Source organism: Staurois parvus, unplaced genomic scaffold (genome assembly GCF_062004578.1).
Source record: "Staurois parvus isolate SC_StPar_1 unplaced genomic scaffold, SC_StPar_1.0 ptg000018l, whole genome shotgun sequence".
NCBI classification, from domain to species: domain Eukaryota; kingdom Metazoa; phylum Chordata; class Amphibia; order Anura; family Ranidae; genus Staurois; species Staurois parvus.
In genome coordinates this window covers 15,895,376-15,913,073 of record NW_028317814.1, presented here as the reverse complement: position 1 = coordinate 15,913,073, position 17,698 = coordinate 15,895,376, and the positions used below count along the sequence as shown (strand labels likewise).

Below are 17,698 nucleotides of genomic sequence, written 5' to 3'. Positions count from 1 at the left end.
AAATTAAAGACAAAAACACTGTACTAACACAGTAAGGCACAGTATACTGTTATATGGTCTGACTAAAGAAGACAAAGTCCCTGATTGACCTACTGGCCAATAGATCTATACCTAGTCTTGCTGGCTTTGAGGCCATAGTCCTTGGTAGGTGCTCTGTAGTAAAGTATTTTTGTAATCCCATACTGGGGGAGGGTGTTCCCAAAGAAAAGGGGTCCAAGGTAATCCCCGAAAAGGGGCAACACTATTCCACTAAACAGGCAACAAAGAAATTAGTGGCCAAAAAGCCTCACACTACTGTAGGTGTTCTCTGGGTCCCACGCATTCTCAGCCTGTCCTCTCAAATCCAGGTATTCCTCTTGTTGAATTGGACATGCCACAAACTTTCCAAAACATCACACTACTGTGCGTTTTTGTGTGTTGTGGGACGTTGCAATGCATTTGTCTTGCCTTAGTGCAATGGGTTGCTATTCAAAATGAATTGCACAATAACACATGTAATGTTGGGGGAAAATTGCCCTTTAGGGTTTATGTCTACTTTAACAGTAGCAGTAATTTGTTTGTTTATTTTTCTTTAGTAGCAGAGTGTTGTATTTTTTTGCTGGCATTAATCTTATTGCAGCACAATCCAACTGCTGAAAATCTTTTCTGGTTGAGAAAGATAGATAAACAGGAACCCTCCTATTGCTCCTCTCTTGTTTCATTGCTTAAAGCATGACTCCAAACATTTTTTCCTTTGTTTTGGATAGTGTAGTTAAGAGTTAAAATTTCTGTCAGGGTACTAACACACCAGTCTTTGACCCCTTGTGAGATTGTCCTTTGAATAATGTGATGATCAAGTAATGTCTGAATTGGTCTAAAGTGCCACTCACTTCTTCTGCATTCTAAGTCTGTGGAGGAAACGTGTGATGAGAGGTGTGACTGTTACTCATCTCTGCCAACGCAGGGCACTGCAGAGGGAGCATGAAGCAGCATTTTCACCGAAATCTCAACATGTAGGGCCGCAGAACTACAGGGTTATAAAAGGGTGTTAGATTTTTAATTTGACTTTAAAACAAACAGGCAGATTTTGTAGGTACAATAACTATTGCCGTATGCAGGAAGTGCTGCAAGAATTGCTTCTGAACCATAAAAGTGCAAGTGAAAATATTGTTCCCTGTAAACCATGGAAAGGAAACACGGTCTTTTTATTGCTAGCGATGCTTGAATCAGTTACAGGTATAGTCAGACTAAATCAATAATGAGGTGTAAAAATATAATTAAAGATGACCTTTCTAGAGGTAAAAAGATTATGCTGTCTAGCAATAAGCGGCAGATTATGGGACTCACTGCTATAGTTGGTATTTTTATTCTTACAGGGAGAGTCCACCCAAAAATTTTATTCCAGTGACACTACTATTTTTTCCCTTTGATTTGAAGTTGTGTTTTTTTTAATGTTATTATTTTTTCTTTAAGGTAGATCATTTTTATTTTATTTTGTTTTTTTTTTTGTGTAGTTTCAAGTTATTAGAATAGTTTTTTTTATTTTACTTCTGTTTTCCTGTCTTTTTTTCTGGAAAAAAACATAAATTATTAAAGTTAATTACGATGCTAACAAAGGGGTGTTTTTTACTACAAAACCAGGTCTTGGTTAGCTAAGAGGAGCTCTCTTAAAGTGTTACTAAACCCAGGACCCTGCATTCACTATATCTGGTCTCCCACAGTACACACAACATGGAAATGCAATCATTTTAGTAAGCATAAACTGCTAAATACATTTTCTCATCAACAGTTAGAGCAGTCTTGTGACTTCTATCAGTGTCAAACAGAGCACTGGTTAAAGCTTGTAGGAGGAGTTTTCATTCTCTCCTATGAGGCTGTGTAACCCCTGACCCTCTGTCTGGACAGTGCTGATTGGCCATTTGCTGATCACATGCACTCTCCGAAGAATACAAAACAATCTCAAGTAGTACACACCAAACTGAATATGTGCAGCTTGCCCCCAAGGCGCTGTTCTATCAGCAGATGGATTGGGGACAATAGAAGAAGGTGAGGATCAGAGAAGACAGGATCAAACATTATTTTTACACACTGTGGAGGATTAACCCCTTAGGTGCCAAAGTGAGTATAACAAGCATGCTTTACTTTATATACAGACTGGTTTTACTGTTGTGGGTTTAGTAACACTTTAACTCCAAGACCTATTGAAATACTGTTTTACCCTCAAAAACCACTAAAGCACCTTTATTTTTACCTTCCATCTTAACTTCAATGCACTTTGCCAAAATGATGACATTTTGTCAAAATGTTTCTGTTTGCCAAAGTTTTAAAAAGCTGAAGACTCCCAATTTTGCTCATCTCTACCCATCAGGTGGGTGAGAACCATTACCATAATATCATAGGGAGAATGTTGTTGATCTGTGCATATGGAAGATGTTTCAGTAGAGAGATATAGGACATAGATAGTCATGTAAAAAAGTATGTACACCCCATAGAAATAGTTGATGTCTTCAACATATTTGATACAGATAAGGTGATATACTATGTGATTTACATAAACAAAAATGCAGATTTGTAAGTATATATACCCCTACATTTATCATCACGTAAAATCCACAAAGGATATACAGACTATAGTCTTCTCAGCATATACAAACTTACATATAAAATAATTAATATTAAAAATTGCAAGCAAGTAAAAATAGGAATGTCACCATAAATTAAATAAAGTCCAACTCTGGGTTTTCTGTACCACTGCTGAGAAAAGTATTATTTTGATGTAACAGGGGAGATGAGCTTTAATAATTTAAAATGTGTCTTTCTGGATAGTTCAATTTACGTGGAAGTATAGAGTCAATCTAACCCCTCCATTAAACACTATTGATACTCAGTAAAGCAAGTAAGGTCAAACATGTCTTCTGGGGCTCCTATTACTCCATGTTTTCATTTATTACCCCCCAGACCACTTCTGTTCAGGCCCCAGCCCTCAGCATTGCTGGCAATTCAATTTGTAGTTTGGCCATCAGAGAATTTTAGTAAGCAGTGTTCATACATGGGGAGAAATAAGAAGCGAAGTACGGGGGTCATTGTAATGACAAGGGGAAACAAGTGCAACAGCAGACCCTCCATCATCTTATAATGAACAGCTGCATTTTATGTTGCAGTAGCTTCAGGCTACATATCAATAATGAGTGATGGCCCTAGAATGACTCACTAACTGCAAAGACTATGGAGGGCATTTCACTGACTGCAAGTACAGGAGTTCTGAGGAATGGCAATTCTTTTCCAAGAACAGCTGTCAGCAACAAAGTAGTTGCCCTAAAATTTGGGTTAATAAAAGTCATTTTACAACTGCTGTTTTCCTTGCTTGTCTTTAGACTTGCACTGTAGTTGACTAGCTATATAAAAGTGTAAGTAGAAAATGGAACCACACACTTAATAAGGTGACTATACTCCCCTTTCCATCTATAGTAGCAATAAACGGAAGTGTATACTAAAACAGAAAAAAGAGGAATTGCTACTATCATCTGCCTTTCTCTATAGTGTGATAGAGGTATGCTATTTTACAAAGCTGGCTATGGCCAGTTTTGTAAGGCCGTGGAAAACCTCTGGCAAAGAAAACAGATTATATGGTTTCAAAGAGATAAACTCTGGAAGCTCTACTCCAAAAAAATGCAGGCAGAGGACTAAAGATTATTCACCAATATTCTGAATGGTCTCAGTGCAGCTGTTTTCCCCATTGACAGCTTACCATGTTTACTTCTGTAAGGTATCTCTGAGCAGCAATCTTGATAGGGACATGGTTTTGCTTCCTTTTGTCAGAGCCTTCAACACTGAGCAGCACAGTAGTGACATCTCCAAATGTCACTCCAAATCTCCTGAGACTAGCAATCAGAGGAAGTAGTGCCTTATAACTCACACTGCAGATACACAGTGAAGCCTAGGCACCCTCACATGCCAAGAAGTGCAGTGCTATTTTTCAGTAATTCCAGAGAAAAGGTAGATTTTTTAGGGTATTGATTTAAAAATGTTAAATGTTTTGTGAAACAATGCAAATCTTCACTCTTTCAGTAAAGGTCTACTTTACCTAGAGCAGGGTTTCTTAACCAGAGTCCCACCAGAGGTTTGCTAGAGTTCTTTAAGCTATGAGCAATTTCTGGGCATCAGAAAAGTTCCCACTGACACCATTGATCATTTTGGATCTCTGTAAGGAAGTAAGTCATCCCTAAGACCGCAAGTGTAAGGAGCATTTTTCCCATTTACTATCATACTAATATATCATCAGTTGTAGATATAGTAATTTTTAGAAGGGGATCACTGAGACCGGAAATTTATTTCAAGGGTTTTTCTGTCTTGAAAGCATTGAAAAAGGCTGACCTACAGTTTGGTTTTAACCCTCAAAACATGAATTTCTTAAAACTGAGCTTGCAGTACAAAAAAAATCACTTTTGTAACTGGGACTGCATTCAGGAAAATTGTTTTGTATTTATCAAATTGGTAAGATAGCTACAGTGAAGTAGGACCAACTTTAAAAAAAAATGTGTAGAAATCTACTATATGATGTGAAATCTTGCCAGGTTTCTTTTGTTAAACAAAAGAGACTACTATCTGACCAATGATTATTCATGCTTTAATTGATGGTGTCTTTCTGTTGGTGGCTTTATTGCTCTGCCTACCTTCCTGCCTACCTTACTAATGTATTTAACTTTTATGTTCTATATAACTGTACCTTTTTGGATTGAATATTACAGATGTGCCTTTTTTCTGTTGTATGTTATACCTTATGCTGTTAAGCTGTTCTTGAAGCCTATTTCTGAAAAAATAAAAACGTTTGTAAACAAAAAAACAAGAGACAATGGTATAAATCCATAAGCAAATTCTTGAAGTGAGTTGCCTGGCAGGACTACCAAAGATTGCAGCCTTGTTAGGTGTTGTGTCAATTACATCAGTTTGATATGAATTTAAGATGCTTTTGAGATAATCCAGAATCCGTTGACAAGTGTAGTTGACCTGCTTTAAGTAAATTTTGAACTCCTAGAGACTTGTTTAGGGATGCAAAAATTAAGCAAAGATGAGCCCAGTGACACACATCCTAAGGTGGAATAGGGGCCAAATTTGGAACTATCAGTGCCCCACATGGACCTCAGGGCTGTAGCATTCTATTCTTGGATATGTACAGGCTTATCCTCGTGAACCCCTTTCCCTCCTGACAGGTCACTAGCAGACTCCTTTAGCACATATTTGATGACATTCTCACAGATGCGGTGTGATGATGAAATTTTTTAGCAATCATCATTACATCAACCCTGTTCCTGAAATCATAGGCAGAGTTTAATTGACATGACTGTCTTTTAATCAGTGGAGCAAAACCCACCCTGTCAGCTTCAGGAATCTGACTCATCACTTGCTGGCATTAGAAAAGGCCAGGAATAAAAGAAAAAATTACAGGAAGTATGAATAAAACAATGTTCCCTTATGCTTTAATTCTTCCTACATCTTTTTTGCTCAGCGACCGTCTTGAATCAAAGTCAATACACATTAATTTAATTTTGCCCAAAGCCAAACAAGATCCTTTCCTGACTCTCACTAGTGATAGAAAATAGCTGAGCCGGCAGATGGTAATAGACGAAACAGCGGAGAGATTAATAGTGGCACCCAGCGTTGGAGCAGTGAAAGTGCAGCCATTTATCTGTTCTGGATAAACATTCAAAAGGAAGCACTTCTGACACTTATTCCCACTGTAAATTATTAATTGCAGGCAATTCATATGACCTCACTGAGCATTATCCATCATGTTGAGAAATTTGGGCTCCTCTGCTGTCTTATACACGTTGTCTGCTAGCTACAGTATGTATATTGATATCTAGAGCTTCAACTCCCAAAGGATTTGTCCCCGAAGATGGAGTAGTGTCCAGATTGAAATGATAAGGAAAATGTCTGTACTAGTTCCATTTCAAACACACCTGGTGTTTATCTCTCTTTCCTTGTTGCCAGGAATTGCTTTTTTCATTCTGTTAACATAAGCCCACCGTGGTCATTTTCAATGGTACCCAAAGTCCTGAGATGATTGTGGTCTGATCTGGCCATATTTGGCTAGAATAAGCAAAAACCATGCCTGTTGGCATCTGCTGAGGGAAAAAAGGATTGGTCAAAGCACAAAGCCTTTCTTTATCACTGTTGTTCCTCCCTTATAAGGCAGTGTCTTTCTGGAGTTTCTCCCCTCTCTTCTTGGTTCATGCAGACACGAATGGCCACCTTCTGTAGTAACAGCATTTTTAATTAGCTTGCCTGAATTTATTAAAGAAGTTAAGATGTGCAAACAGAAGGGTTTTTTTTTATTATGCCACCCACCCAAACCTGATATTTCAGTTTTTGGTAGACGTTGGAGATGAAAAGCTACTAACAGATTCATCAAGCTCTCAATGACCTTATTGGTGAGATTCCTAAACTTCACTTCTTTGGTCTGCTGTTAAGATTGTGAATGGTCCAGTTCCCCCTGTTGGATTATTAATTTATTTTATATTATGGAAAATGCAATAGGAGGGGCCAATAAAAAAAATCAAAGGTGGACATACACACCCAAGACTCCCAGGCAAACAGGAACAAATCAGGAATTACGGCAGGCACATCTCACAGTTGCAGTAATCAGGATATGTAAGATGCCAGGGGCTGCCTCAACCCTTGGGCTCTTTCTATAACTAATGCAGCCTTTTCCATTTTTTTTAACATGAAGGAACCGTTGAAAGAACTCTCAGGCCTTATGGAACCCCTGAGACTAATTGCTACATCTACAACTCACGGTACATTAGCACAACGTTCAGTGGGAATATTGCTCCATACTTTAGTGGTCAGTGGTAATAATGCCCTCCTTACAGATAGCTAAAAACATCAATGGCATCAGTGGTTACTTTTCTGAAAGGCAGAAATTGTTCATTGCTTAGGAAATCCCTAGCAACTTCTGAAGGAACCCAGGTTGAGAAAGGTTGAACTACAGCATCACTTTTGATGGACTGACCTATCTAGGACTACACAGGCGTTTTTAATCACAGAGTCTGAAAAAAATGCTGTAAAAGTCAGTCACTTGTGCTACTGCAGGAAATGGATGGGTAATTGTTAGGACAATATTATCATGAGATTAACTTCATACTCGAATTGGAAAAATCACCAAAAAATATTCTAATTGAGAAACTGTTAAGTGATCAAAATCTTATCTTATGAATGAGAATAAATGTCATCACCTCTCCTCCATTAAAGCACCTCCATCTTTCAAAAAATCTTGTTACTCAGAGTTTTCTAAATAGTTGTGTGACATCACAGATCTTGGTCACTCTCTTCTTCCTCCAGCGTAATTACCTGGCACCACTCTCTCCTATGAGCTCGAGGAGGAGCGATGGACTCTTGACAATCACCTTTAAAAAAAATCTTGCTACTTGGAGTCTGACATACAGTTGTGTGACATCACGGGGTTTATTTACTAAAGCTGGAGAGTCCAAAATCAGACTCCCTTCTGCATAGAAACCAATCAGCTTCCAGGTTTCATTGCCAAAGCTTCATTGAACAAGCTGAGGTTAGAAGCTGATTGGTTTCTATGCAGAAGGGAGTCTGATTTTGGACTCTCCAGCTTTAGTAAATAAACCCCCACAGGTCTTCCTCACTCTCTTCTTCTTCCAGTGTAATTACATGGCACCGCTCTCTCCTTGGAGCTCAAGGACAAGAGCTGGGCTCTTAACAATCACTGTGGCCTCAAAGAACATTGGAATGAGGATTGGTGGAGCATCACTGGATCTGTGAGTCTGAACAGAGCCAGAGAGGAGGTGAGTATCGTAGCGGGAGCTGTTTTTTTTTTAAAGATTCTGAAGACTACATTTTTAGATTTCTGCCCAAGCTGGGCTATAATATTTTTTAGATGGAAATTTGGATTGAGAAACTATATATTAAACCTGAACGTCACTGGTAAGACTGATCCTGCTCTAAATCAGTTTCTAGACAATGACGTGATTTGTGAGTCATTTTGGGTTTTTTAAATCAGCCAAGTTTAGAACATTCTTCAATTGCATGAGCAAGAATACTTTATTGTAGATCATTAATTTGGACCTTGCACTAAAATGTAATTGACTACATCAGGCTGTACAAAGGATGTCTACGTTTGCCCAATAACAGGCTAAGCCCCTCTGCCATTTAGCAGTCCAAGGCCATGGCCGCTATGCCAAATGAAGGCAGGGCTTACTGTCAATTTTGACAGAAGTGGAGATCCTGTATCCTGGGCCATGTTCCTGGTTCTCTGCGAGGACATGGAAATAGATGATGATTAACAGATTAACACAGGTTCATGCAGACGTTTAACTGAATCACTAATGTGTACATACTAAAGAAACCTTGTCACTAACTAAAAAAAATGCAGGTAAAAGCATAGAGAAAAAAAGTTACATCCAAGATGGTGGCACTCAGTAACAGTTTCAGGAAGGCCTTTACAAGTAAATAACATTTATAAAATATGTTAAATAAATATATAAGCTTATGGGAAGATTTTGGTGAAATTATTGGTCTGGTGACATGGCCTCTTTAAAGTCTATTCAATACAACTCCAGTGCATCCAGTCCAACTGCCACCAATGTGTTTTATCTTCCATGTACGTTCCTATAGAAAAAATCACATGAGGAATTTCTGAGGTGAAACCTCAGCAATTCCATAATGAAATAATGTGCTTTTCTTTATGTGTGTGTTTGATTAATAAAGATTGCACATTTTTCTTTGCAGTTGCCCATGGACTGGGCATTTTGTACTAGCTGATAGGTATCTGTGAGTAAGGTGAACATTTTCCTGCATTATGATGGTCAGATCAAACAACCCCTTATTTATTTGCAATGCATTTATATTATTAACACTCTGTTGTATTCATGAACATTTTTTAGAGTTTTACATAGATTTTTATTGCCTTATTACATGGAGCAAGTCTTGTCTTTGAGACCATACAGACTCTCTGTAGTCTCTGATAGCAGTAAATAATTCTGGTCCTGGCAAAGCAATGAAAGTGCTATGGAAACTTTTATGGCTTTGAAATCTATCATTGTGCTGTTGTGCGTACATTTCATTCTACTTACCTTGCTATCATGAATGGTCTGGCATTGAAGATATGCAGCTGGCTGTAACTTGAGTTTCCATAATTGAGTAAATGATTTTAGCAGCTTTTTACTGTAGCGAATGAAAGTCTCATGAGATTAAGGAGGTGAAGGGAAACCTTTTCAGACTCAGCCAAAGCTGATTGATTATTTCCTTTTAGGGGGTAGGATAGAAATTCTCCCACATGTTCCAATAATCAGTAATATTTAAAACTGTCTAAGCTGTGGAAATGTAGGGCCTATGTGACTGTACCCTTCCACCCATTCTATTTTCATTGGAGAAGCTTATAAATGCCCCAGCTCTTTTGGGTGCCAAGACTTTTCATTAAAAATTAGGTAATTGAGAGGCCTATAACCATTTAGCAGAGCCAGCCCAATTCTGACCACAAAGGGATGGAGTGTTAGGACTTTCTAGCTATAATAAGGAGATTTGGAGGTGGGCACATTGTAAACATGGCATAGGACATTTGCAAAATCATGGAACAGTCTGTCAAAATTTTTTAAAAAGTCAAGAGAACATGGACTTATAATTATATATGTACAGTATATACAGTATATTAGTACCTCTGTAGCCGGCCTTGCATAACTTGATGTTATTCATCTAACTCTTTCACTGGTATTAGCCTCTCATTGTGGCTCTGTCTTTCTCCTGCTAACTCTTCGCCAAAGCCCTTGCAACATCTGAATCGTTGTTTTGACCTGGACTTTCTCCTTGCTGCCTTGAATGTATAGTGTTATTTCCAATTCTATCTTATTGATACCCCTCAATGCCAAACTTTGCCAAAGACTCTCTATTAGTTAGAAGTGTTGGACTTTCAGATTGTAGGAAAGGTAGTCTCATAGTTCATTGTTTATGGGACTATTGTAAAGGAGGAATGTACTGTATCTTTTGGCTGCCTGGAATTCCATTGTAATTGTTTAAAGAGCTCCCAGTTTTTCCATTCAAATGGTTTTCTGGCATGATCCAAAGATAGGGGACTGGATGAGAAATTTTCTGATGAGGGGCTTCCTGTACACATTCTCTGGATTCCCACTCTACCATTCCCACTTTTCCCATTTTACATTTGGCTATTGTGTGCAGACTTTATCATCACTCATGTGATGATAAACCTGAAGATATTTCATATTATTGAATGTCTTCCCAATAATCTCTTCATAACTCTCCTTCACTTTATTTCCAGCTAAATTCATGTTCACACTACAGTCTCTGTTTGTCTCTACCACTGTTTTCTTGTTGTATGTAGACACGAATGTTCACCTTTTGAGCCATTATGTTTTTTGTATAGTTGCTCTGAAACTGGGTTATAGTAGCACAACACACATGTTAAGGAAGACCTCTTTTTCCCTGAAATTTAAGAGTAACAGTGAGGCATATGCAAAAAGTGTAAAGGTTACTTCTTTTGGGTCCATTTTGTATTTTATGATAAGCTCCAACTCACCAATCCAATCATAAATGGGGTTTATAGATTGTCATTTGTTGGGTTGATCTGTTGTGTTAATGGTATCTCTGTATGTCCTTTTCCTTCTGTTCTGCAAGGAGGCTACTTCTTTGGTGAAAAAATTCAAGGCTGTTTTTGATCAAGCCAAAGCTGAAAGCAGAATATGCAATGAAGCAAATAAACATGTTCTGCAATAAATATAAATTATAAGCTAGATTGTTTAACAAATGTAATAATAGGGTAGGAGGAATAACAAGTACCTGGAAGTGAGTTGGTCTGTATGTTTCTCATATGCCTAGTTTGGAGGACCTCAGGGTGAAAAAAGGCAAGGGTAAATAGAAGAGAATGCAGGCACCTTTGTGTGAACTCTGCTACCGAGTATTTGCATCTGAAGAGATGATATTACATACAATATTTATTTCAAAATAATAGCAGTCCTTTTTGTAGAAATTCACTAATTAATCATTTTAACAACACTATGAGTATCATAATAGTACTTAGGTGGCCCCAGGCCTAAAATGTATGCATTAGTATGATAATGGTACTTAGCTGGCCTCAGGCCTAAAATGTGGGGATCCAGCTCTGCCTACACATACCTTTTGGATCTCTCCAATAAACTTTGAGACTTTCAAGCACTGTCAAGAACTAGCCTGCCACCTATTAGCCAGTAAGGCTATGTCATACAAGCAATCCTGATGCTGGCACTAATTCAGCAGCAGTAGGATTGCTATTGAGAAAATTTGTCTGTACCTATAGTGTTGCCTCCTAGGCAGTCTGAAATGCTGTTAAATCTTCCTTGTCAGCAAGTTAGCACAGGATAGCAGAGGCAGAACAACACCTCAATGGTTCAGGCAGCAAAGGAGCGACACAGTAGGAGCAGATAAATGTTCTCTTTGCTCTGCTGATGATCCTGTGACTAATGAGTTGACACCAGTGACAGTATCACTAGTATGGCATAACCTTAAGTCCTGAGGAGGCCTACTAACCTGAGATGTACTGTATGCTATGTGGTGTCAAAGGTAGGTCAGGAGAGTATTTTACATTAAGTTTGCATTCATTTCAATAATCTAGATGGAGCAATGAATGAAGGGGGAGGTAGCATTATTTTGGCAGTAGAAGGTAAGGCATAATGCTCTGTGGTATGCTCTGCTAGGTCCCATAGGAAGGTCAGGTAAGTATTTTTAATTCAGGTTTACTTCATGAAATATTCTGAAAATGTTAGTTGCCTGGCTTACAGGCTAACCCACTTGCTTCGTAACTGACAACAAATTTGCAGATAAGGCCTTCTGACTTTCCTGATCAGCTTATTTTTTAAAGTAAAGCTATTGAAATAACTGCTTTGTACTTATCATATAAAAAAATCTCTATATACAACTATAAAATATTTGTGTGTCCTTTTTTGCAGAAATTTATTGAATTTGAAGATGCTCTTGAACAAGAGAAGAAGGACCTGCAGTGTCAGGTGGAAGGCTTGGAATTTCAGTCCCGGCAACAGGAGCTAAAGACCAAAAACTATGCTGACCAAAGTAGGTGCCATTATAAATTCTGGGAGATTCCTTTAACTGCTCTTTTACAGTGTTTACCTGACATTGGTTGAAATTGAAAAACTCTCTCTCTCTCTCTCTCTCTCTCTCTATATATATATATATATATATATGTCTAAGTATATATTACAGGGTATACCCACAGCACTTTTGCCACAGAGCATTGAGAGCTTGTTATTGAATGTCTCTGGAAAACCATACAAAATAAGGGGGAACTTGGGGAGTTCTCTGACTCATTCAACTGTGTATGTAATCAGAGTTTGAGCTATTGAGGTCTTTAAATAACCTTTTTTTCAGCAAAACAGTCCAACTCCAGACATGTTTTTGGGTTTGAATAGCGTGGAGAAGAGTTAACATTTCTGGCAGGTTTTTATTTTATGACTCGCTGCTAGAAGATGACATGCTCTAAATAAGACAATGACCTTTCCTACAGAAGAGCAGGCGTGCAGATTACACAGTGCTGATCAACTCAGAAGAGGCTTTCTGTGACCTCCTGGAGTAGTCAGTTTACACATGTTTCCCTCTGCGTATTTTGAAGCCTATGATGGACAAGAGGTTGATTTACTATAGGTTGTCCACTTTGCATGGGAAGTTGCAATTTATAAAGGAATTTCCCTTTAGCTTAGTGAATGTGGTCAAATTCCACTTTGCAAGGAATACCTAATCTTGTTTAAGGAAAATAAAAAACAGCATTTTGCTTGCACACGACTGGAAGTGAGCAGACCTTATTCACTAAGGTCTGGGGCAAATTCTCATGCACAATACAACTTTCCATTCTAAGTGAACTGTCTTTTTTCCTTTAGTAAATCAAATTTTGTTGTAAAATACTCATTTTGTTAATGTAATTAAAGTGGAGTTTTGCCCCCCCCCCCCAAAAAAAAGATAATTAACAGTCAGCAGCTACAAATAATGTAACTGCTGACTTTTAATATTAGGGCACTTACCTGTCCAGTGATCCAGCGGTGTCCTCATCCCAAGCCGATTCTATAATCAGCTGTCGGGTGCTGGCGCCTCCATCTTGACTAAGGGAAACTGGCAGTGAAGTCTTACAGCTTCACAGCTGGTTGCCTACTGTGCATGCACAAAGTGTGCTGCACTTTGTGAATGGGCCACAGTCCTCTGGGACCTGTGAAGTGTCCCAGAGGGCTGCGGGCGTGCAAACTTTTGGCTCAGTTTGCTAAGGTGAACTGAGCCAGGAGTGGGAGCAGGTACCTGTCAAAACCAGGAACCCATTCCCCCCTCCTCCCAAAAAGGTGCCAAATGTGGCAGCGGAGGGGTAAACAGAAAAACAGAGCTTCCACTTTTGGGTGGAACTCTGCTTTAGGAATTATATATGTTTCTAAACTGAAAAAATACTAATAAAACCATAGTATGTATTTATATTATACTTAAATTTTTTCATTTGTTTTAATATGAAATGCAATAGGTTGTAAATCATAACATATTGGTATTTATGGAAGCTTTTGCTTTCTTCTAGTTTCCAGATTAGAAGAAAGGGAGTCAGAGATGAAAAAGGAATACAATGCCTTACATCAACGGCACACCGAGGTATGCAAAGTTAAAAACTTTTTTTAAGGATAGAGAAGTTTGAAGCAGGGCCAATTTAAGACAATATTGGGCTGAGGGCAAAACGTTTATGGGTGGGTTCCTTTTCCTCCACGAATATATTTAGTACCAAAAAAAAAAGCAGAGACCCTCATTATTTAAGCATGCAGTATTTACAGATTGGGCGGCCAGGAGTATGTAACATACAGTACAGTGTACAAAGCAGAGCAGTCTGGACTATGTAAAGAACAGTATAGCATACAGTTTGAGGCAGTCTAGAGGATGTACCGTATACCACAGTGTGTATGCTTGGGTGGTCAGGAGTTTGTAATGTAGAGCACAGTGTACAAAGTGGAGAATTTTGGAGTATATAATCTACAGTACATAGTGAAGCAGTCAAAAGTATGAAACATACAGCACAGCATACATAGTCATGTGGTCACAAGTATGTGACATACAGTACAGTGCAAAGTGGAGCAGTCAGGTTTTTGTAACTTACAGTACAATATGCAGAATGGGGTAGTCAGATGTGTGTAGCATACAATATAGTGTACAGAATGGAGTGGTTAGGAGTTTGTAATGTGCAGTGTAGGTAGTGGTGAGGTCAGGGGTATGTAACGTATAGTAGTGTTCAAAGTGGAGTTGTCAGGATTATGTAGCATACGGTACAGCATAGAAAATTGAAGCAGTAAGGAATATGTACTATACTGTATAGTGTATTGTACAAAGTGGAGAGGTAAGCATCTTGTAACATACAGTCCAGCACACAGAATGGTACAATCAGGAGTATGTAACATACAGTAAATAATATAGAGTTTCTCATACAACTACCTGTATGAGAAGGAGAGATGGTTTCCTATTTCCTGAACTATTTGTGAGTCTTCTGATGTCCCTCAACATCACTTGCATTCCATTCCCTTCTTCGGTTTCCTTGCTGGATTTACCCACAAATGTCTCAGTATCCCCTGCACCTCCTTTCCTTCCCACCCTAGGCACTGATCAATAGGTGTCGTGCCTGGACATTTCTGAAGTACAACCTGGAGTACTTTTGCCTGCTAAAAAGCTGCAGCTCTGGATATGTTTCAACGCACAGTGTGGATACATCTTTAAACTCATACTTAATGAGAAGTACATTCCCAATATTGTTGGAATGGGGGCATTAAAAGAAAACATGTTAAAAAATATATCAATGCCTTGTATTCTAAGTTGACATTTGATAATATTTATTTTAAGCAGAGCAAGTTTGGGTTTCTATAGGCTTCCTAACTCTTTGTTCCCTTGATATTAAATTTAGCCATTTTTTCATTTGTTTCACTTAATCAGTCATTTTGTTTTGCCCTCACAGATGATCCAGACGTATATGGAACACATCGAACGATCAAAACTGCAGCAGGTAGCTGGAAACAGTCAATCAGAGGGTGGCGTCACAGGCAGAAGGTTGGTGTTGTTAAAATATCAACATACAATTAATATTTCAGCTATAGTTGGATTTTGGTGGCTTTAGGCATCTGCTGACTTCCTAGCTGTAGCGGCAACAAACCTTTCAGTTATTGCTGTGTTCTCTTAAAAAAAAAATAACTGAAATATTTACCAGGGGAAAGTCCTTCTGTCCCCTTGTACAGCAGTGGGCTTCTAAGGTGCCCATCGCCATGCCCAAGTGTTATCACATGGGGTTCAGTATGTGCTTCTTGGGCCTCGTGCTGCTTTCACCTTTCAGAAAGTTGAAGCTTGTACAGCGGTTTTGGAATGCTTTGGTAGCAGATGATGGTGGTCATGCAGACCCTCAACTTGACCTCCAGAAAAGATGCAGATCAGTGAAGAGACAATGGGGTTAATTTAATAAAGGCAAATAGATTGTGCACTTTGCAAGTGCAATTTCACTCATTTCCCCAGAGCTTAGTAAATGTGGTAAAGCTCTGCTGATGTCCATCATCCAATCATGTGCAAGCAAATATGTTTTGTTTTTTTCTTACACCTGATTGGGAATTCTTTATAAAATTAAGCTTCACCACATTTACTAAGCTCTGGGGAAAATGAGAGTGCACCTGCATTGACAAAGTGCACAGTCTATTTGCCTTTAGTAAAACCACCCCTGTGTTTTTTTTGTTACATTTACTGTATATATATTGATGTGGGGTTGTCCCCATGTTTATATTAAGCATATAGATGGAGCAGTTTATTTTTTTAAAAGTAACTAATGTCATGAGCAGTTGATTGGGGGCTACCATTGCTGGCCCCCTTTTGAAAATGCTAGTTGCATGCATAATTATTTCCTTACCGGTATGGTATTTAAATCAATAAAAATGTTGTAAAAAATTTCAAGTTGATCGGCTGTGTCTGGCGTTTAGTCATAGACCCAGAAAAAGCATGCTGTAGATAAAGTTAGTATGACAGCCAGGGGACTGGGACTATCTTTCTCAAAGGAGAGGTCAGCAATGGCAGCCTCTATACTTTTCTTATGACATAGATGCTTTAAAGCCCAATTAAACTGTCAGCTTAAATCACCTAAATACATTTCAGGTGCTTTGAAATAAAACACGCACAAAGTCATACTGTTTGTTTTCTTTAGAGACAGATAAAGCCTGAGTAGAGATCAGGGGCAGACTGACAACTCATGGGGCCTCCGGGCAATAGGGGATCATGGGGCCCCGTGTCCTTGCCAAAATTCAAAAAAGCCTATGAAAAAGGGGCATCTCGTGGGGCCCCCTACTGACCCCGGGCCCTCGGGCAGTGTCCGAGTTTCCAAATAGTCAGTCAGCCCCTGGTAGAGAGTCTGCCCCATATCAGCATGCTGCAGAGAAGGACCCTTGTGTTCTGAGGAAGCAGTGGTCTCTATGCAGAGGTCTAACGTATTCCTGCTAGAGCTCTCCGCTCAACAAATCCCATGCTCCCTGGTAAATGGAGACCTCTAGCTCTGACTCGACAGTGGGCGATACAGATTTTTGGAGAGAAACCATTGCTTCCACACAAAGACAAATGATTTTTCTTTGCTGTTTGCTGGAAGAGGACAGTTTTTTTACTCAGGCTGTGGCTGCTTTCCAAAGAAAACAAACTATAAGATTTTACGCACCTTTTTTTTGATGCACTGGGATTATATATTGCTGATTTAAACTGAAAGTTTACTTATGCTTTAAGGAGAGGATTTTATTCCTTCATATGCAGATATCGATTGTTGAGATATATCTGTTTTATGCCTGTTATTATCATATACACTGTTTTATTTATTAGAAGTACTTCTATAGCACCATCAATTCACACAGCGCTTCACATATAAATATAGCACATTCACATCAGTCCTTGCCCTCAAGGAGCTTACAATCTAAGGTCCCTATCTTGCATTCATACATACTAGGGCCAATTTAGACAGGATCTAAAAGCCTACCAGCATGTCTTTGGAGTGTGGGAGGAAACTGGAGTACCCGGAGGAAACCCATGCAGGCACAGTGAGAACATGCAAACTCCAGACAGGTAGGGGTTTATTTACTAAAGCTGGAGAGTCCAAAATCAGACTGCCTTCTGCATAGAATCCAATCAGCTTCTAGGTTTCATTGCCAAAGCTTCACTGAACAAGCTGAGGTTAGAAGCTGATTGGTTTCTATGTAGAAGGGAGTCTGATTTTGGACTCTCCAGCTTTAGTAAATAAACCCCGTAGTGTCATGGTTAGGACTCAAGCCGGCATCCCTAATACTGCTAGGCTCCCAATCCAATCTTGCAGTATAAGGTTTTCCCAAACCTGTTGGTAGAAGCTGCAAGGGACTGGAATATTTAAGTCAATTTAGCATATATTATGTGATTGCTGCCTATTAGAAGAGCCGAAATGTTTTTCTCACATTCACTAAGCAACACATTATACAGTGCAAGCAACCATTAACAGAAGTGGATGATTGATGTCCCAGAGGATCCAGTTCAAAATTCAAACTTTGCATTCCAGAGCCTTATGAAACACTGTAGTAATTAATCCCTATACGTGTATTTAATAAAAACACGCTATAGTAACTGTATAAGACAAATTACAAAAGTGTGTAAATGTATGTGTGTGTATATATATATATACAGTATATGTATAAATTGTGTC

At 38.8% G+C, this 17,698-nt stretch overlaps 1 protein-coding gene across 6 annotated transcripts in view; it reads left to right on the top strand.

Annotated features, from left to right (window-relative positions):
• MAPK8IP3 (mitogen-activated protein kinase 8 interacting protein 3) overlaps positions 1–17,698 on the top strand; it is a 113,717-nt gene that overhangs the window by 27,659 nt on the left and 68,360 nt on the right. For all 6 annotated transcript variants that reach the window (XM_089682632.1, XM_089682608.1, XM_089682625.1 and 3 more), the window contains exons 2-4: positions 11,940–12,060; positions 13,556–13,626; positions 14,969–15,060. In XM_089682632.1, the coding sequence (XP_089538758.1) occupies positions 11,940–12,060; positions 13,556–13,626; positions 14,969–15,060 (284 nt within the window). The remainder of the gene's footprint in view (positions 1–11,939; positions 12,061–13,555; positions 13,627–14,968; positions 15,061–17,698) is intronic.